General features: G+C 41.9%; 1 protein-coding gene across 3 annotated transcripts in view; it reads left to right on the forward strand.

Annotated features, from left to right (window-relative positions):
* ARFGEF3 (ARFGEF family member 3) overlaps window positions 1-21,687 on the forward strand; it is a 175,941-nt gene that overhangs the window by 127,461 nt on the left and 26,793 nt on the right. For all 3 annotated transcript variants that reach the window (XM_518767.7, XM_016956383.4, XM_016956384.4), the window contains 7 exons: window positions 948-1,098; window positions 2,859-3,179; window positions 5,119-5,252; window positions 7,933-8,078; window positions 9,731-9,910; window positions 18,372-18,516; window positions 19,857-19,979. In XM_518767.7, the coding sequence (XP_518767.2) occupies window positions 948-1,098; window positions 2,859-3,179; window positions 5,119-5,252; window positions 7,933-8,078; window positions 9,731-9,910; window positions 18,372-18,516; window positions 19,857-19,979 (1,200 nt within the window). The remainder of the gene's footprint in view (window positions 1-947; window positions 1,099-2,858; window positions 3,180-5,118; window positions 5,253-7,932; window positions 8,079-9,730; window positions 9,911-18,371; window positions 18,517-19,856; window positions 19,980-21,687) is intronic.

Below are 21,687 nucleotides of genomic sequence, written 5' to 3' on the forward strand. Positions count from 1 at the left end.
CTTGCCTTAGCATTTTGCATTACTGACATCTGAAGTCACCTTCTGCATTCTTTCTCATTAGTCATCTACAATTTTTTTTTTTTCTTTTGAGACCAAGTTTCACTCTTGTTGCCCAGGCTGGAGAGCAATGGCACCATCTCGGCTTACTGCAATCTCCGCCTCCCAGGTTCAAGCTATTCTCCTGCCTCAGCCTCCTGAGTAGCTGGGATTACAGGCATGTGCCACCATGCCCGGCTAATTTTGTATTTTCAGTAGAGACAGGGTTTCTCCATGTTGTTCAGGCTGGTTTCGAACTCCCACCCTCTGGTGATCCACCTGCTTTGGCCTCCCAATGTGCTAGGATTACAGATGTGAGCCACCACACCCAGGCTACAATTTTTTTAAGTATTATTTGGAGCTCACAAATACAAACTCAAGGGATGAAATGAAATTGGTCATTTTCAGTGATAGAGCAGTCATTCTGGTGCTCAAAATATACGTAAATAAGTTGTTTTAGAGATGATGATCATAATGAGAGCCTAACATTACAATAATCTCAGAGAAAACTTGCAGAAAGCCAGGAATTCTTCCATTTGACCAATTTTTGGGAAGGGTGAAAGGTCTGGGCCCAGATGGTTTTAGCTGGAATTGGCTCATGAAACCCATCCACACTGCTGTGCCTGACCCAGAGCCCATGAAAGGGCCTGGAAGGAATGGCACCTGCCAGCTCAGGATCCATCCCACTTCTGGAGCTGGAGAGCTGGGGCCACCAGCACGTGGGACCTGCCGGCTGGGTGGTTTGCATGATGGTCCGCAAGGACCTACTGTGGAGGTGCTTGCTGCCACTGAAGTCTGTCCTTTCCCTTTTGCCCTTGCATGACACACATTCTTTCATTTTCATTCTTTCTGTCTCCCTTTCTGTCTCCCTTACTCAACCTGTTATTTTAATAAATGTCTTTCTGGCACAGTGAAACTAAAAGTGGAGCAGAAACTGGAGCAGATTGGGAAGGTGCAGGGGGTGTGGCTGCACACTGCCCACGTCTTGTGCATGGAGGCCATCCTCAGCGTAGGCCTGGAGATGGGAAGCCACAACCCGGACTGCTGGCCACACGTGTTCAGGTGCATGACGGGCTCCCACCCCCAGATGGCACTAACCCTGCCTCGGGAAACCTGGAGTGGGCTGTGGCAGGTGGAGAGGGGTGGCCTTAAGAGCCTGCCAGCATGTAAATCAATTATAACAATTCACAGAGTTTGATTAAACTTCAAATGAGACGTGAAAAGAGAAGAGGGAATAAGGGCCCAACTAAATGTATGTTTTGAAGAACAGGGGGCAGAACTGGGTCTGAGGAATTGTGACTTTTCTATTGACATTTTTATGAGAGAAGGAAGGAAGAAAAACCAATTAAATAATTGATTGAGATGACTAAGTTAAGTGAATACTGTGCACATCTAAAACTGGTCATGTCTCCTCAATATTACATTGCTATATGTTTATCAATGTCCTCTTTACTTAAAGAAGGATTTCAGATAGCTTATTTGGATACATAAAATACAAGATACCTACTTTTAATTTAGCTAGACTGAAACAAAACAAAACAAAAAATAGTACACCTCTGCCAAAGACAGGCCAAAAATTTGGCTCTAAGCATTGTAGCATCAAAGTGAAAAGAAACTCCCAGTGAGTTATATAGTGCACAGTGCCTGTAAGATGAAAACCAGCAATAGCCCCGGAGTCCAAGTCCTCTTACAACTAAGACTGAAAGCACGTCTCCCCAAGCATTGCATCAGGACAGACCCAGTACCGTGGAAGGAGCACTGCCCATGGAGCAGGGGGCTGGCCACACTGTTCCTTCTCCTTCTCTGCAGTACACGCCTCACACTCACTCCAAACCCAGGTCTAGGCAGAGCAGACATGGGGCAAGAGTGGCCAGGGCAATGACCAATGGCCCAGGGCACCAGCCAGAGCTGGGTTCAGTTTCACGTCTTCAAAGCAAATATAGCCATGAGTGTTTGTTGAGCAAAATGGTTCTATTATGAAGGCTGCTGACCTGTTGCTCTTTATTGCTCTATCAAGAAAAAAAAAGAAAAAAGAAAATAAAAAGGCTCTCCTGGTACACAAGCAGCGGGTAAGGGATTGAAAAATTCCTTGATTCTAGAACATCAGAGTGGATTATCCATGATGCTGTTTACCAGTAAACGGACTTACTCCGAGATGAGGGACCTTGCGAACCATCTTCGTCCCAGGTTCTGTTGGGAACAAACCATTTAGAAGTTGGCAGTTGTAGCACATGTGGTGACCCTTCTCTGTGTCTGCCATAATTCGGTGACTGCCCTCCCACCCGGCCGCCACCCACCCCACCCAGACTTGAGTTATGTGGCGCCGTCGGGACCGGGCAGGACGTGGCTGGGCAGAACCCACTGTGGCTAGTTGGCCTCTCCGTCATAGGTATGGCCATTCTGGGATCCCATCGTAAGGAAACGCTTCCCAACTCCTAATCAGAGCACTGTATGGAGGGAAAGAGGGTGCTTGGGGAAAAATGGCTCAAACAGCAGGAAGGCAGATAAGCCAGTAAGCCGAATGAGGCAGGGGGACTGGATGAACTGGGCTTCATTGCCCGTCTTTCTCCCAGCCTGGGGTGGGAGAACCCAAATAATCCTTTACCCGTTTCAAGGCTGTCTGGTCCAACTCAAATACTACTAATAATAATGCTGTGTGACATGAGAACACAGGAGGGAAAGACTGACTGTCATCACAGGAAAGAGGAAAGCTGGGGAGCTTGCAGAGCTGGCTGCATTTCCTTTGTCTGGCACTGTGTGGTTTATGGAGCTGCCTGGGTGAGCTGCAGCGCCTAACAGCTGCTTGTCTGTGCTCTTTCTAGGGTGTGTGAATACGTGGGCACCCTGGAGCACAACCACTTCAGCGATGGTGCCTCGCAGCCCCCTCTGACCATCAGCCAGCCCCAGAAGGCCACTGGAAGCGCTGGCCTCCTTGGGGACCCCGAGTGTGAGGGCTCGCCCCCTGAGCACAGCCCGGAGCAGGGGCGCTCCCTGAGCACGGCCCCTGCCGTCCAGCCCCTGTCCATCCAGGACCTCGTCCGGGAAGGCAGCCGGGGTCGGGCCTCCGACTTCCGCGGCGGGAGCCTCATGAGTGGGAGTAGCGCGGCCAAGGTGGTGCTCACCCTCTCCACGCAAGCCGACAGGTGCGCGGCGCCGGCCTCCCACGCCCCGGGAGCCTGCTTACCAGGCGACACCCACATCCATCTGGTTTCAGTCATGCCAGGGACGACCCATTTGTTAGCCAATCACTTAAGTCTCTTCCATCTTTTTCAAACTTAGTTCTCTCTACCATTACATCCATACTTGGAATGAAATGTTTTCTACTAACACTGGAGGGTCTGAGGTAGGCCACCTGGGGTCAAAGCGCTGCGCTTACTCTGGGATCTCAGGCAACCTTACCTCCCTGGGCCCTGCCTGGCTTCTCCATTGGTAAAATAGGGTCATTTTTTAAAAGTAATTCTGTCACCGTGTAGTTGTGAGGGTAAATTAATTAGTAACTTGATGCACCTGGAGCGGAGCTTGGAAAATGGTAAAAATCCTCTATTATGATTATGGCTGTTTTTAAAAATCCCACATGCATGTGTTACTTATTGATGCCCAACAACCATGTGAGGGTGAAGAGGGAAAATCACCAATCGCCTCAACTGTTTGGTGGTACTTCCTGAGGTTGAAAGTGATTTTGGTCACCAATCACACACAGTTCCACCTCACTTACCTCTTCAGCGTTTGGTCACTGTGTCCCAGACCCCCGGCACGGGCACAGGGAGGACCGTCAGGAAGGGGACAGGAGTGGGAGGAGCACTCCCTGGGCCAGGACTCAGATTGACCTGAGTTCCTGTCCTGGCTTTGCACTCCCCAGCTGCCAGGTCATGTCTGTAGACATAGCTGCACTGAGGCTCAATTTCTCCAGCTACTAACCCACTATCATAATTGCTTTTTGCTGCTTATCCAAGTTGGCTGTGAAAATGTTTTAGAATCTGGAAAGTAATATACAGGTGTCTGGTGGAATATAATATTCGTCACTATTTTCTTACTAGGAAGGAGGGAGGAGAAATGGTCAATAGGACCCAGAAACCAAATGGTATCAAAATTGGAAGTTACAAAATAGCAAGAAAAATACATTTGTTTCAATGATTTATAAACGTTTAATCCGCTAATTCCCATCTTAAAACTTGCGTGTCTCATTTTCCTCTTTCAAGAAGGACTCATGATTCCATTTCTATTAGAGACCCTCTCCCTGAAGCAGCTCATGGTGCCCCCACAGCACTGTTTGCCCTGCGGTGTCACTAGGCTTGGAGGGCAGATAGCAGGGTGACCCAAGAGCCATGGAAGGCTCACCTGGCACATTGCTCGTTGTGGCCTCATAAAACAGATATTTGATCTTTACCATTCTTCATTCCCGTGACCTTCAAATCCTCCCCTAAATTCTGCTACTGTGCTCCCCGCCTTCCTAAATCCTTCTGCTGGCAAGGTCTGTGCCCAGCTGAGTGGAAAAGAAAAAGAACCTGTAAGACCCATCATATTGGGGAACATTCTTTCTTCCAAATAGATACTTGAGTTCCCATCACATCCAGGCCTTTGGGTGTGTATGAGGCCAGTCCCCGCCCTGGAGGGGGGCTTACAGGATCTACTCTTAGCTGTTTTTGTATCCTTTCCAGCATTATACTCATAAATTATAGACAAACAAAACCTTATTCATTAATTTACTGGGGTTTTTTGACATCATTTATGAAATTGAAGCTAATTCTGAAGATTCCATTCCCAGTTACTCAGTTTCTGGGAACAACGCCTTGCCATCTTTCAGCTTCTTGCCAAGCATTTTATGAGTGCCTACCATAACGGAGCTAGACCATGAGGGCACAAAGATATTTTTAAATATATTCTTTGTGCCTTTGAATTAAAATCTCACAGTTAGAGCAAACTTGTACACAGTTAGAATAGATACAATAATACCATACGTTTGTCTACAGTGTTTACACAGCATTTCCATTAATCACATCAACAAAATTACCATAATCATTCTGCCACAAAGACCTTGCTGAATTGTTTCCAAAGAACACATCTCTTTCTGTTTGCATCCAGGCTCTTTGAAGATGCTACGGATAAGTTGAACCTCATGGCCTTGGGAGGTTTTCTTTACCAGCTGAAGAAAGCATCGCAGTCTCAGCTTTTCCATTCTGTTACAGATACAGTTGATTACTCTCTGGCAATGCCAGGTAATTCTTTCCCTGAATAAACCATATGCCAGGAAGTTAGCAGGAAACAGCCCAGGCCTCTATCACCAGCAGCGTGCCTGAAGATTTGACTCCACATTCCCATTGCTTACACTCACACAAGCTAAGCCCAAGTATAGATTTGTCTCCAGATTTTGAGGCATCCTGTGTGAGGGGTGGTGTAACTCTCTGTGAATGGAAACGTTGCTGCTACCACATCTATAAGAATTCCCACTGGAGCTGGACTAGGTTGTTCTGCTAAGTTTTGTGCTTGTGGTAGAAATTGTGTGGCTCCTTAGGGTGCAGATAGCTTCCTTCACATGAGGGTGGAGCTTTTCTACGTATCACAAACCACACCACACACCTCTGTCCAGCCAGTGGGACAGAGGTGGTTTGTGATATGCAGAAGCAACCACTAATTCCAAAAGGGGTGGTGAAAGAGGAAACTGCCTACCCCTCTTGCAAAACTGATCTCAGAGGCATATCCCATTAATGATGGGTCAGTATCCCTGTTGTCTCCAATGAGGCCAGGTGAAGAAATAAGGCCCTCTTGAAGGCCAGTCTTGTGGAAGACAGAGTAGAGTTGTTCTGAATTGTCCAAGGGTCCCAAAGCGTTGGCAGGTTGCTCATAGATGGAATTGTTCATCAACAGCACAAGCGGTTGTCCTGAAACAGTGAGCACCTTGTCCCAGATGAGTTCAGGCAGAGACCAGGAGCCATGTGCTGGGGACGCACCTTAGTGACATGTTGGACTGCACAACCTCTGAGGTCCCTTCTATCCTTAGGAATCTAAAGTTCTAAGTGCAGTATATTTGATTTTTTCACCCTTGCTGCAGATTTAGATTTGAGAACCACAGTTGTTTCCCCACTAGTTTTTAATAGACTTTAAAACCTGAGCTATATAAAGCCAACCTCCCAGGCCCATAAGACTTTCAGAGAATCTCTGAGCCTGGGGGTAACCTTCAAAGTCTTTTGCATTGGAGAAAACAGTAGATTCTGAGCTTACAAAGAACACAATGAGCAGGGGCCAGGAAGGGTCGGCAAATCTAGAAAGAGGGAGACTGGCTTCGGAATCAATCAGGTGGGAATATAAAATGCAGCCTCCAACACTCACCAGCCACAGCATCTGAGGCAAGTCACATCACCTTTCAGACATTCAATTTTCTACTCTGTAAAACAGCAATAATTATATTTTCTTCTTAAAAGAAAATATAGGCCAGGTGTGGCGGCTCATGCCTATAATCCCAGCACTTTAGGAGGCCGAGGCGGGCAGATCACCTGAGGTCAGGAGTTCGAGACAAGCCTGACCAATATGGTGAAACCCTGTCTCTACTAAAAATAAAAAAAAAAAAATTAGCCGGGCGTCATGGCATGTGCCTGTAGCCCCAGCTACTCAGGAGGCTGAGACAGAAGAATTGCTTGAACCCGGGAGGTGGAGGTTGCAGTGAGCCGAGATTGCACCACTGCACTCCAGCCTGGGCGACAGAGTGAGACTCCCTCAAAAAAAAAAAAAAGAAAGAAAGAAAATATAATTGCTTTAAAAATTAAAGTTATTAAAGACTTACAGAACCAACACAGTGTCTGATGCAGGGTAAACATCCATGATTACTACAGGTTGAGTATCCCTAATCCAAAAATCCAAAATCCAAAACTTTTTAAGCACTGGCATGATGCCACAAGTGGAAAGTTCCACACCTGACCTCATGTGATAGGTCACACTCGAAATACAGGCATGCAACACAGTTTATTGAGGGTCCCCAAGGGGTACAAAAATTGCCTTCAGGCTGTGTGTAAAGGTATATATGAAACAGAAATGAATTTTGTGTTTAGACTTGGGTCCCATCCCCAGTAGGAAGCAGAGGAGAGGCAATAGGACATGAGCAGGGAGAGAGCGGGGAAGATGAAGGTTGTCACCTTCTTTGCCAAGAAGGTGGCAAACCCCGCCCCCCATAGTTTCTCGCCCTAGTTCAAGATTAGGGTACCAAGAGAGCCCCGCCCTCTTGGCAAAGAACTAGCCCAAGATCAGGGTAGGCAAGGATGGTACTAAAACAAGACAGAGAAGGCCAGACAGCATGTTACTGAGCAGCAGAGGGACCAGGCCTGCTTGGCAAAGGCTGCAGAGGTTTATTAAGGATTGGCAAAGTAGATGATGACAGTGAAAGGTGACAGTAACAAGAGTAATAATAATAGCTAAAAATGTTGGTCAGTTACTATGTGCTGGGTCCATGCTGAGCACTTTATGTGTATTATCACGTTTAATCTTTAAAGCAATTTTAGGAGTGGGCAGTATTATCCCCAGGTTTACAGATGAGATCATTAAAGAGGAAAATCTTTGGCCCAATATAACACAACTACTACATGGTGCCAGGATTCGAATCCAGACAGTCGGACTTCTCGGCCCTCCTACTGAACCGCTACCTCATTCCCTCTTATCATCAAGTCTCGATCATACCTGTCACATCCCAGGTACCGGGGCTACAGTGGTGAATGAGAGGACGATGCAGGCCTTGCAGAGTGAACCACCACATCCTTCTTGAATCCAGGGCTCCCTCCTCCCTTGGTTAGCCAATATCGAATTACCCTACTGGTCCTACCTAGATTTTCAACCTCTCTCTTTGCTTGAACAGGTCAGACTATGTCTGAGTTTTGGCTTTCTGGCATTTATGTTCTTGCCTTCCTGTAGGAGAAGTTAAATCCACTCAAGACCGAAAAAGCGCCCTCCACCTGTTCCGCCTGGGGAATGCCATGCTGAGGATCGTGCGGAGCAAAGCACGGCCCCTGCTCCACGTGATGCGCTGCTGGAGCCTTGTGGCCCCACACCTGGTGGAGGTGAGCACTGGGAAGTTGGGAAGAGGCTGGAACTGCTAAGTCAGTGACCAGCAGAGCCAGCATGGGGGCCTGCAGTCATGTATGGGGGCAAAGCACTGTGGCCATTGGGCAGTGGGAACTTGCCTATCACCTGGTCACAAACATCACTGTTTTCTGGTTATACCTCATGGCATCTAAAGAATCACCCCAACGGGCAGTACTACCCTAGTCTCACTCTGACCCTCTTTCTTTGCAATTGTACAACTCAGCTAGTTTTTCATTTTTTATGATCTGGTATCAACCTGAGCCTGGAACAGAAAGACTGTGGATGGTTCCTAATAGCTTTATTTTTATACATAAATATAACAATGTCTTTGGTTCCTACCAGTCCCTGTTTTCTAATAGCTAAATATACTCAGGACAGTGTCCTTTCAGTCAGGGAACCCTATGTCTTGGTTTTCCCAACAAAATTAATACTAAGACCCTTTCACTCTCCAAAGGAAAGCAGTTCGTGTGATCAGTTTTATGGCAGCTCTATATCTAAGCATCTCAATACATGAGGACTGGCCACTTCCAAGTTGACAGGGAAAACTGTTGCCCTGCTTTGCAGTGATAACTATTCTTAATAGCCCTTTTGCTTTTATCTGGTAGAGATAAATCATAAAATATTTCTTGGAACTTAAATTACTAACCTGAGAACATTCTAGTAAGCAAAATGGGTAGAAAATAGCAATGTAGTCATGGGGAAAAAGTCTATCAGTTATCTTTTACTCTACAATAAGCCCTCCCCAACATCTAGTGGCTTAAAACAACAACCATTTATTTAGCTCATGATTCCATGAGTCAGAAATTTGAGGTAGGCTTCTCTGGGTAGTTCTGGTGTTGGCCAGGCGTGGCAGATCTCACTGGCTTTAATTGTGTATCTATGGTCAGCTGGTGCAAAGTCTGGGGCCAGATGGTTCATGATGACCTTAACTGGGAAGGCTAGACAAATAGGTCTCTCTTTTCATGGTCTCTCATGTAGACTAGTCTCCAGCAGACCAGCCCCAGCTTGTTCACATGGCATTCTTAGGGTTCCAAAGAGCAACAACAGGGCAAACCCCAAATCACAAGTACTTTTAAATTCTGTTCTTACATGATGTTTGCTTGTGTTCCACTGGCCAAAGCAACTCACACATCCAAGCCCAGGGCCAGTACAGGAAAGGATTACTCAAGAGCATGGATACCAGGAGGTCTGTAAACCAATTAGAGCTACTGTGGCAATTTGTCCCTCACCTCACTGAGGGACAAATGACTCATCTGATCTTCCTACATGTGGGGCACAGCTAAGATGAAACTGTGAGCCATTCCTAGACTGGGTTCTGGTGTCTTTATAGTGAGCATGTTCTGTACCATTCAAGAAAACTGTCATGTTACAGAAAAAGAAATTACCAGAAACTTTTCTTTTTCTAGAAACATTAACATGAAATTGAGGTTGTGCCTGATAAGCTGGTTGAATTGTTAAAAATGCAATTTAGTATGCAGTTTGTTTAGACTTATCCCTTAGAATGTTTTGATTTTAACAGAATTGCTGCTTCCACCTCCTTGTAATGAGGTGGGGTAGGAAAGCCTTCAGAAACCATTCTCACTGTCTGCTGTCCTGATGGTGAGCCACTCTCTCGTGAATTTTGCAGGCTGCTTGCCATAAGGAAAGACATGTGTCTCAGAAGGCTGTTTCCTTCATCCATGACATACTGACAGAAGTCCTCACTGACTGGAATGAGCCACCTCATTTTCACTTCAATGAAGCACTCTTCCGACCTTTCGAGCGCATTATGCAGCTGGAATTGTGTGATGAGGACGTCCAAGACCAGGTCAGTGTGACATGGTCATCAGCGTCATAGCTGGATCTTACTGAGTGCAGTGGCAGGCACGGTTCTATGAGCTTCGCACACTTACTCTTTCCAATAATCCTATGTGGAATCTGTAACAGAGAAGTTAAGGAGGGCTGGGCGTGGGGGCTCACACCTGTAATCCCAGCACTTTGGGAGGCCAAGGTGGGCAGATCACGAGGTCAGGAGTTCAAGGCCAGTCTGACCAACATGGTGAAACCCCGTCTCTACTAAAAATACAAAAGTTAGCCAGGTGTGGTGTTGCACGCCTGTAACCCCAGCTACTCAGGAGGCTAAGGCAGGAGAATCGCTTGAACCAGGGAGGCAGAGGTTGCAGTGAGCCCAGATCAATCACGCCACTGCACTCCAGCCTGAGTGACAGAGCGAGACTCCGTTAAAAAAAAAAAAAAAAAAAACAGAAAAGTTAAGCTGTTTGACTAGATACATAATCAGTGATTGGTGGAGCTGGGATTTGAACCTAGGCAATTAAAAAAAAAAACAGAAAAGTTAAGCAATTTGACTAAGGATACATAATCAGTGATTGGTGGAGCTGGGCTTTGAACCTAGGCAATCTGCTGGCGTATCTCTTTATACCTGGCCTATATTCCTAACTGCTGCCATACTGTCTACTGAAGGCAAGGTAAAGAAACTAACTGGAGACTTCGTATTTCACACGATGGTGGGCTAGAAATACAGGATCTCTCTCTCTGAAGTCCACCAAAAATGTTGAATAGAGGTTTAAACATTTCTTTTAAATACCTTGACACACTGGCAAGAAAGTAAGGAAACCCCAAAACTGAGTGCCAATGGGAAGCCAGAGAAGTAAGCGGAGCCCTTAGGCTGGTTTTCCCGCGAGGGAATTTGCTATCAAGTGGAGCAGAAGTTCTGGTCATCCCAGATGTGAGTGCACAGAAACAGAAAACAAATCTCAACGCAAACTTTACGAAGCTGGTGTTCACTCAGGCCAAGGTTGAATTAAAACAAACTTCCTGAGGATACTATCAGCTTGTTTCTAACATTGGCTCTTAATGGAAAGTTTTTTAAAAAGAGCGCTCCAGGATTTATTATTACAACCTAGCCCTTTTATGTGATCTGTATATGAAATTACACCACCTCAGGATCTGAGAAAATACACAGGCACCATACGGAAGCAACACAACTCCCCTGAGAGAAACTCATGTCAATTCGGGCTACAAAAGAATCCCACAAATAAAGTTTCAAAGTACGTGAGCTCTCGGTGTTTTTAAAAAATTCACAAAACACACAAGAAAACAAGGCAATGGAGAGAACTGATAAAACAACAGATAGTACAACTAGAACTATAAAGAATTGGATTGAAATATTGGTATCTTCCATGCAAAATATTAAATCACAAAGCCTAGTAAGTTTAAGGAAATAAAGGATTGAAATTATAAGTTAACACCTAAAGACTACATTGTTAACACTTAAGATAAGTTAACACCTAGTTAACACCTATAGTTATCTCCTAGATAGTTAACACCTAGAAGTTAACACCTAAACGTTAGATCATTAACATCTAAGATAAGTTAACCTAGATAGGTTAACACCTAAGACTTTATACCAATAAGAGTGAACTAGGTAATTCAGATCAACTTTCTCACAGGGAACAACTAAAAAAAAGTTGGATAAAAAAAATTTTAATCACTCGAAGACACTGACATACTATAGCGCAGTGAAGAACTACAAGGCCAAGATCTGGGAGAAAAAGAATACCCAGAGTAGTCTTCCTGGTATTTGAGGCTGTTTTTCCTAAAAATAGAATCTACTAATTTAAAAAAAGGAAGATATTGGGTTGGTGTAAAAGTAATTGTGATTTTTGCCATCATAGCAAAAACCGCAATTACTTTTGCACCAACATAATAAAAGATGGAGAAGCTCAGCAAAATTGCAGTCTGGGATCTCCCAAGTCTGGTAACTTCCTGGCATCTTGAGTCAGGATCTTGAAGCAAAAGGGACATCTTAGAAAGAAAGGTGAACCTTAAATAGATTAGTCATAAGAGAAAATAAACCCAACTTCAAATAATCCCAATCCCTGACTTGAGATTAAGGTAATCTGAGATTTCTAGTGCCTTTCTGACAGAAGATTACATCATTCTATTAATAATCTTAAAATTATTTCTTGATTTGCAGGTGCAATGTTTGCATTCAATAAAAAATAACCAGGCTCATTAGGAAATAACATGTAATTGAAAACAAAGTTTAAAAAACAAACAATAAACACACACAGGAACCCAGATATCAGAGTTATCAGAGACAGATTTTAAAATAACAATGCTTAAATGTGTTTAGGAAGCTTAAGGACAGGGGCAGCTTTGGCTATGGTGACATGAAGAAGTTAGGTTAACCTTCCCCGCAAAAATCAAGCATAAAACAGGACAGGACAGAATTGTCCAAAGCAACCATCTGAGAGGTCTGGAAATTGACCAAAAGCAGACAACAAATTGAGTAGCATTTATTCTTAAAAACAGTGTTTGCTAGAACTTTGGTTAAGAATAGTGGGAGACTGACTTCCTTGCCAAAGACTGAAGCCATCACCTTTACTCCCAAGCTCTATTGGCAAGAATAGTAGTTTGACCAGCATGAGGCTGACTGAGACAATCATCAGCTTTTCTACCATCAGGGACAGACTTGGTATGGAGAAGAGTGGGGAGAAGACCATTGGCTTGTCAATTACAAGTGATGAATTCATGGAGAAATGAACAGGGGAATCCTGCAGTCTCGCTTGCCTAAAGTTTGCAGTGAGTAGTGTACTAGCAAGAAATCTAACATAAGATCCTGGATATCAGAGATTCATAGAGGGACCAGATAGTCTGTTCACACATCCCTGGATGACTGAAACGTGGGCATGTACAGGGGAGATTGTAAAGATCTCATCAGAAAATAAAAGGGAGATAAAAACTGGCTGAACTTTGAATATTCTGGCCAACCTTCTCACACAGATTGATTGCCAGAGGGTAGGAACCTTAAAGACTCAAGATGTTTGAGCACAGTTTCCACCCACATGATCAGCTGACTACTAAGCTATGCAGACATGGGGATGAACACTAGGGAGTCAGGCTAAAAAATAAAAATGAAGAACAAAAACTGAGCAGACACATGAGCGCCATGGGAAGAGACAGATTCCACAGACTTAGTCTGTGGAATTCCAAGCACCTTAGTCTGGGGGGAAAAAACCCTCAAGAATAAATTAGAATCCAGCACTGCTACAATATATTATCTAAAATGTCTAATTCTCAAAAATATGAGTGATGCAAAGAAACAGGAAACAGTGAAACACAGAGGAAAAAATAGTGACTAGAAACTGACTTAGAGTAAGCCCAGATGTATTTGGGAGCCAGAGCCTTCAAAGTAGCTATTAAATATTTTTTAAAAAATTAAGGGAAAATATGACAATGACTCAAAAATAGGGACTCTAAATATGGAAATGGGAACTATAAAAATGTAAATTTTAGAGTTGAAAAGGGCAATAACTGAAATGGAAAATTAGCTATACGGGCTTACCAGAAAGAGATGGCAGAAGAAAGATCAGTGAACATGGAAATAGATTAATAGAGATTATCTATTCTGAAGATCAGACAAAACTAAGTTTGACCAAAAATAAACAAAGCCTCAGAGATTTGTAGAACAATGTCAAGCATACCAACATACCTGTAATGGGAGTCCCAGGTAGAAAAGAGAAAGACAAACAGATGGGAAAATATATTTAAAGAAATAGTGGAACCCCAATTAAGATCAACACAAAGATATCTACAATAGACACATTATAGTCAAAATGCTCGACGACAATGACAAAACCTTAAAAGCTGCAAGAGAAAGACTACATTACTACAGAGGAACTAATGCTAGGATTAATGCTAGGATTAACTAATGCTGACTTCTTCAGAAAGAATGAAGGCTAGAAGACAATGTAATGACATATTTAAAGTGCTGGAAGAAAAACTGTCAATGAATAATCCTAGAGAGATTACTCTTCAAAAATGAAGATGACATAAAAGCATTCTCAGATAAACACAAATTTGGAGAATATCTTGCCAGTAGACCTGTTCTACAAGAAATACTAAATTCCTTTAAGCTGAAAGAAATAACACAAACTGGTAAATCTATTGCATAAGAAGAAATGGTACATAAGTGGGAAAATATAAAACAGTGTGTACATTTTTCTCTTTCTCCTAATTTATTTCAGAAACCTAACGTTTAAAGCAATAAATCTAACACTGTATTGCTGGATTTATTAAACATGAAGAGGTAATATAAATAACATTAGCAGAAAGGAGGGATGGGAAATGGAGCTATATAGAAGCAAAGTTGCTGTATTTTGCCAGAATTAGCTCAGTATTAAATTGAGGTACAAATGTGATCAATTGAAGATTCATGTTATAATCCCTAGGGCAGCAACCAAGAGAATAACACAAAAAGATTAAAAAATAAACATGAATGAAAGTGATCACAAAAAAAAATGTGTTTAACATAAAAGAAGGTAGTAAAAGAGGAACAGAGGAATAAAAAGGATGTGATATGTAAATATGCAGAAAACAAATAGCAAATGCCAGATGTAAATAGAACCATGTCAATAATGGCATTAAATATGCACTAACGAAAGGATGGTTAGCATCATTAGTCATTAGGAATATGTAAATCAAAACCACGTGAGATACTATTTCACATCTACTAGGAAAGAAAAGATAGATAATAGTGGCCAGGCACAGTGGCTCACTCCTGTAATCCCAGCACTTTGGGAGGCCGAGGCGGGCGGATCACGAGGTCAAGAGATGGAGACCATCCTGGCTAACATGGTGAAACCCTGTCTCTACTAAAATTACAAAAATTAGCTGGGTGTGGTGGCGCATGCTGTAGTCCCAGCTACTCAGGAAGCTGAGGTAGGAGAATCACTTGAACCCAGGACTAGACCTGTAGTCCCAGCTACTCGGGAAGCTGAGGTAGGAGAATCACTTGAATCTGGGAGGCGGAGGTTGCAGTGAGCCAAGATCGCGCCACTGCACCCCAGCCTGGAGACAGAGTGAGACTCCGTCTCAAAAAAAAAAAAAAAAGATAATAGCAAGTGTTGGTGAGGGAGGAGGTGGAGACATTGGAACCTTCATGCCCTACTGGTGAGAGGGTAAAATGTGTGGCTGCTTTGCAGTCTGACAGTTCCTCAAGGGGTATATACCCAAGAGAAATGAAAACATCTGTACAAATCCTGTACACAAATGTTCATAATAACATTATTCATAATAGCCAAAAAGTTAGAAACAACTCAAATTCCAACAGCTAATGAATATATACATTAAATTAGGTTATGTCCACAGAATGAAATATTATTCTGCAATAAAAATGAAGTACTGATATATGTACGACATGGATGAATCTTGAAAACATTACATTAAATGAGAAAAGCCAGTCACCAAAGACCATATGTTATATGACTACATTTATATGAAATGTCAGAATAGGAAAATCTATAGTGACAAAAAGTACATTAGTGGTTGCCTCAGGCTGAGGGTGGGGTGGTGGAGTAGGCAATGACTACAAATGGGTACTGCGTTTTTTGAGGGGGTAAGTAAAATTATTTTTAAATTAGATTGTGGTGATGTTTGCACATTAAAGGCCTATTAACCTCATAAACTTGTCATTAGTCTTTGAAGAAAAAATATGTAAAAGAAAAATGTATGTATACATAATGTAAGAATTTGTCTCTAAAGCAGCGCTTAAAATTCTTTGGAAAAGTTTGACAAGGTATAATCACGTGAATTCAGATTCATCTTAAAGAATTATGCTTAGATAGGAAAAAGGAAACTTATTTTGGTCTCAAGTAGAAAAATATATTGCTTTGAGTTTTATGTAGATTTAGACTTTTAAAATGTTAGAATTGATTCTTACTATAAGTGATTTGTAAAATTACACCTTTGGTTTGATCACCAGTGATTACAGTGTTATTCTCATACCTTTGTGTATTGAACTATTTCCAGAACCAAGCTCATGTAGATCCTGAACAGTAATATGAGAATGTGATTAGTATTTGTCACTTTTATTTTAAAACTAGCATCTGAACACTTCAAAGCTGTCAATGTGGATTGGTTAGACCAATAATCTCTGCTTGATCCTTACAATTAAATTTTGCAACTAATAGTATTGTTCTTTCAAACAGGTGACATGTTTTCCATGACTGTTATGATGGGGGCAATAATTAAATCAGTTCTTGTTTAACAAATTGAATAAAGCAAAGTTTCATAAATTAAAAAACAAAAAAACCTTCCCACAATAACCCAAGCCCTGTTGGTTTCACTGGTGGATCTATAAACTAAGGATGAAATAATATCACCCCTACTCAAGCTCTACCAGAAAATAAAGCAGGAAGGAACACCTCCAAACCCATTTTATGGGGCCTGCGTTTCTGTGATACCAAAGTCTCAAGAAGGAAAACTATAGACCAATATTCTTTATGAAATTAGACCAAAAAAAAAATCCTTTAAAAATTATTGGCCAGGCACAGTGGCTTACACCTGTAATCCCAGAATTTTGGGAGGCCACAGCAGAAGGTTTGCTTGAGTCTAGGAGTTCGAGACCATGCCAGGCAACACAGTGAGACCCCCATCTCTACAAAAAAATATATATATATACATATAGCTGGGTGTGGTGATGCATGCCTGTAGTCCCAGCTGCTTAGGAGGCTGAGGTGGGAAGATTCCTTGAACCCAGTAAGTTGAGACTGCAGTGAGCCATGATCACATGCCACTACATTCCAGCCTGGACAATAGAGTGAGACCCTGTCTCAAAAAAAAAAAAAAAAAAAAAAAAAAGCCAAATAAATCCAGTAACATATAAAGAAGATTAAACATTGTGGCATATGGAATTTATCCCAGCAATGTAAGAGTGGTTTAACAGCTCAAAATCAATTAACAATTAGTAGAATAAAAGATTAAAACCACACAATCATCTTAATAGATATAGACAAAACATTTAACAAAATTCATCACCCATTTTTGACAAAACCTTTTAAGAAAAGAGGAATTAGAGGGATTTCCTCCATGAGATAAGGGGCATCTTTGAGAATCGTACATCTAACATCACACTTAATGATGAAAGACAGTGTTTTTCTCTTGTAATCAGTAATAAGATGAGGATTTCTGTCTTCTCTATTTCTGCTCAACATTAACTTTTGCTCATTTTATAAAGAAATTAAAGACATCAAGGTTTGAAACGAAAAGTAAAGCTGTTTTAGTTCACAGACAACATAGGGTTGTATATAGAACATTATATGGGATTTGCAAAAAAATTCTAGTCGAGCAAGGTCACTGCATACAAGATCAACATACTAAAATCAACTGAATTTATATATGTGAGAAATAAATTATCCAAAGATAAATAAGAACAATTCCATTCATAACATCAAATATGATAAAATATTTATGAATAAATTTAGCAAAAGAAGCTCAAGACCTGTACACAAAAGCTACAAAACATTGCTGAGAGAAATTAAAGAAGATTCAGATAAATATGAGATAAACCATATTCATGGATTGAAAGACTCAATATTTTTAAAATAGCAAATCTCCCCAAATTGATGTATAGATTCAGCACAATTCCAATTAAAATCCAAGCAGACCTTTTTGAAGAGATCTTCAAAGTGATTCTCAAATTTATATGAAACTGCAAAGAACAGAATAGAGAAAACAAACTTGAAAAAGAAGAACAAATTTGGAAAATTTACACTACCTGATTTCAAAATTCCAGTAATAAACACAGTGTGGTATTGGTTTGAAGGCAGACCTATAGTTCAGTGGAACTGAAGAATATAGAAATAAATTATCCTGTTTATAATCAATTGATTTTTGATGAAGATACCATTGCAATTCAATAATGGGAAGGGATGTTTTCAGCAAATTGTGCTTGAATGTATATGATAAAAATAAACTTACACCTTTACCTCTCACCATGCTAAAAAAAAATTCAAAATGGGTCATGATGTGATCCATTAAAAGAAAAATGGATGAAATGGACTTCACCAAAATTAAGAACTTTTAATCTTGAAAAGACACCATTAAAAAGTAAAACTTTTAAAAAGTCCAAAGCTGTGGGAAAATATTTGCAAATTATATCTTGGGAATATATAAGGAACTCAAAAAAAAAGAAAAGAAAAGAAAGAAAATAACAAGAAGACATGAACCCAATTTTTAAAAACAACAAAATATTTGGCTAATAAGATGTGAAAAGTTGCTTTGCAGCATTAGTCATTAGTGAAATGCAAATTAATACAATACAGCTGATTATTCAGAAGATTTTTGAGTGAGTTTGTCTATTCTGGTTTTTCCTTTTCACTAAAATTAACTTCAAAATAGGGGACAGAGAAATACATCACCCTTCCCAGAAATTCTGCTCCTTTTAAGGAGAGGGCTTTAAGTGCCACTTGCTTTGCCTCTACCAGGTTGTCACATCCATTGGTGAGCTGGTTGAAGTGTGTTCCACGCAGATCCAGTCGGGATGGAGACCCTTGTTCAGTGCCCTGGAAACAGTGCATGGCGGGAACAAGTCAGAGATGAAGGAGTACCTGGTTGGTGACTACTCCATGGGTAAGAATGTTTGGATGATTCTTGCTATTCAGCATTAATTCTCTGTGCCAAGTTTCATGCTATTAAAAAAAAAAATTGAACAATAGGGAAGACAGATTGTCAGCCATGTTTTATCAGCAGGAAAGAATGTGGTGTAGCAGGAACATGAGTCCTGAGTTCTGCCAGCAGGCTGAGAGCCCTGAGCATTGTCAGGCCCTGTTCTTGCTGACAATTGGACAATAAGGCTGAGAGACTTCTGTTGTTTCACTTACACATTGCTGTGTTGAGTTCATGTCTAAAGCCAAAAAGAAAAATGTTATCCATTTGCTAGTAAGAAGCAGAAAAGTATCATAACACAGAGTAACCAGAATTAGGGAGATTCGGTCTGCTGGAAATGGATGGGTACCCATAAAGCATGCCCAGGGCCCAGGGGTGTTGTCTCAGAGGTTCCCAAGACCACCCCTAAACTCAGAAACCCACCAGAAAGACTCATGGGACGCAGCATATAGTTATGTTGAGATTTATTACACAGCTCGCGACTAAGTTTTAGCAATGTAGGAAGGACACAACAGGTTATGACACAGACAGAGTCTGGAAGAATCTATGCACCAGCTTCCCTGTGCTCTCGCCCTCCCAGGAGGGATCACACAGAAGACATTCTTCGCCCAGCAGTGAAAACACAGCAACATGTTTGCAATGTTTCTGCCCGTTGAAGCCCATTAGAGATCTAGCTGGGGACTGGCCACTTACATACCCTTTGCCTAGCACATTACCAAAATCCCAGACTCCCAAGAGGAAAGCAGGTGTTCACCATAAACCATATGGTTTGTATGAACAGTCTAGGCACGGTGAACTACTCTTATCAGTTAACTGTGGCCTGGGAGTACTCTGAGAGCTGAGTTCCCAGACACCCGCCAAAGGCCAATTTTGCAAGCAAGCTTTCTAAAAGAAAAGTGGTCTCAGGCCTTCTGTGCTCTTTTTCTGCATAGATATAAAGAAACTCATATATGCCACCAAAGGTCTATCTAAACCTGCCCTGCTGTGCCCTGTAGATAATCTACAAATACCTGTGCAGGAGCATTCCAGAGGCCACATGGTTCCCTGCTCTCTAGACCAGCACATTGCCTCAGCTCTGCACTCGGCCAGCTCAGCCCTCATCTCTCTGCCGAGCTGCTCCCCTGCCGGCAGAGCTGAGCACCACGCTGGAGCCAAGCCAATGGTCCAATAAAAAACCCAGGCATCTCCCCAGTAGATCTTTCTCAAGATCTGTCTCAGTGGAACGTGCTGGGAATATGGGCAACCCTGGCAAACCCGAGGGCAGAAACTTACTTTCTTACAATTCTATAATCTTCCTCCCTTAGGAAAAGGCCAAGCTCCAGTGTTTGATGTATTTGAAGCTTTTCTCAATACCGACAACATCCAGGTCTTTGCTAATGCAGCCACTAGCTACATCATGTGCCTTATGAAGTTTGTCAAAGGACTGGGTAAGCAGAACCGTTCCCTCATGCCTTGTAACTGCTGAGGACCCTTTCCAGGGTGGCTCTGTGGCTGAAGACAGGGCCTACTGACTGTCTGGAACAAGCACGCATCCCGGGGTACAAGCAGATGGTGGTGTTGTGTACTCAAAAGCAAAAACTTACTGTGAAAGAAGCTTGAATTTTGTCTAAGGTTGATACTTTTCATTGTATTCATGGAATATCTTATAGCATATTTTAATCTATTTATTTATTATTTTATACTAATTTTATTGTCAAAGAATAATATCAACCTTGTATTTTCCCTTTGTAAAAGGTTCTCGGGCTCCAGGTCTAATCACACTCTATGGAAACTCTCAAAATTTTAAGTTTCTTCTAAACCTTTTGGTTTAACTAAGTGTCCTTCCCTTTCATTTCACCCTACATAAACCTGTGCTATATAAAAATCTCCTATCGCAGGTCATGTTGTATAGTGAGAATATATTTTGTTAAGGTGTTTCTCAATTAAGTATAAAATCATCTGGGTAGTTTCTGAAATACACGAGGCTTTCAAGAAGGGGGACTTCTATACTTAGAAAATATATTTTATAATTAATTAAGCCTGGGGTAGGAGGAATTCTTAACTTTTGCTAAAAAGTTGGGAAATCAAACTCAAGCTGCTAATCATATGACACTGAGAACAGGTTTCTGCATAAGGGCAATTATTTAATATAATATTGACTAATCTAAGGTTGGAAATCTTAGAACATTCCTACAATTATGGAGGCTGAGAAGTCCCACGATAGACCATCTGCAAGCTGGAAAACCAAGGAAGCCAATAACATGGCTCAGTTCAAGTTCAAAGGCCTCAGAATGAGGGGCACTGATGGTGTAACTCTTAATCCAAAGCAAGAGGCTCGAGAACCTGTAGTTCTAAGACAAGAGAAGGATATCCCAGCTCCAGAGACAGAGACACAGAGAATTCTCCTTTTCTCTGCCTTTTGTTCTCCTGGGCCTTGGCTGATTAGATGGTGTCTGCCTGCATTGGGTGAGGGTGGAGCTCCCTTACTCAGTCTGATTCAAATGCCAGCCTCTTCCAGAACCAACCTCACAGACACACCCAGAAATCATGCTCTATCAGTGATCTGGGTCTCCCCTAATCCAGCCAGGTTGATATCTAAAATAAACCATCACATAGAGGACACTGAAAACAGCCTCTGTTTTCTTCTGTGAATTATAAAGTGGAATTATTTGTTTGGGGCCTGGGATCAGTGGAAAAGGCAGAGCCCCTTGTATAGTCATGGCGCCTGTGTCCTGCCTGGCTCCAGGGAGTGCCATTCACATAGACTTGGATGCGTTCAAATACACAGCGGCCACAGTCTAAATTTTGGGACGCCTGCTGTAATCGTGGATAGGAAATGAATTTATTGTTAATTCCCACCTGCTTATTTCAACATGAATTTGACCTGGTCTGTGTTTTTATATTATAAAATGTGTTCATCTAAACCAGGATTTGGCAAGCTATGGCCCACAGTTTTTATAAATACAGTTTTATTAAAACATAGCCATGTTCATTTGTCGATGGCTGCTTCCATACTACCAGGCAGAGTTGAGCAGTTGCAATAAAGACAGTATGACCTGCAAAGCCTGAAGTATTTACTCTCTGGCCCTTTGCCAAAAACATTTGCTAACCCTTGCTCAAAAACATAAGAAATGTTTTTTGTTTTTTTTAAGGAGA

The sequence above is a fragment of the Pan troglodytes genome, chromosome 5, assembly GCF_028858775.2.
Source record: "Pan troglodytes isolate AG18354 chromosome 5, NHGRI_mPanTro3-v2.0_pri, whole genome shotgun sequence".
Lineage (NCBI taxonomy): Eukaryota > Metazoa > Chordata > Mammalia > Primates > Hominidae > Pan > Pan troglodytes.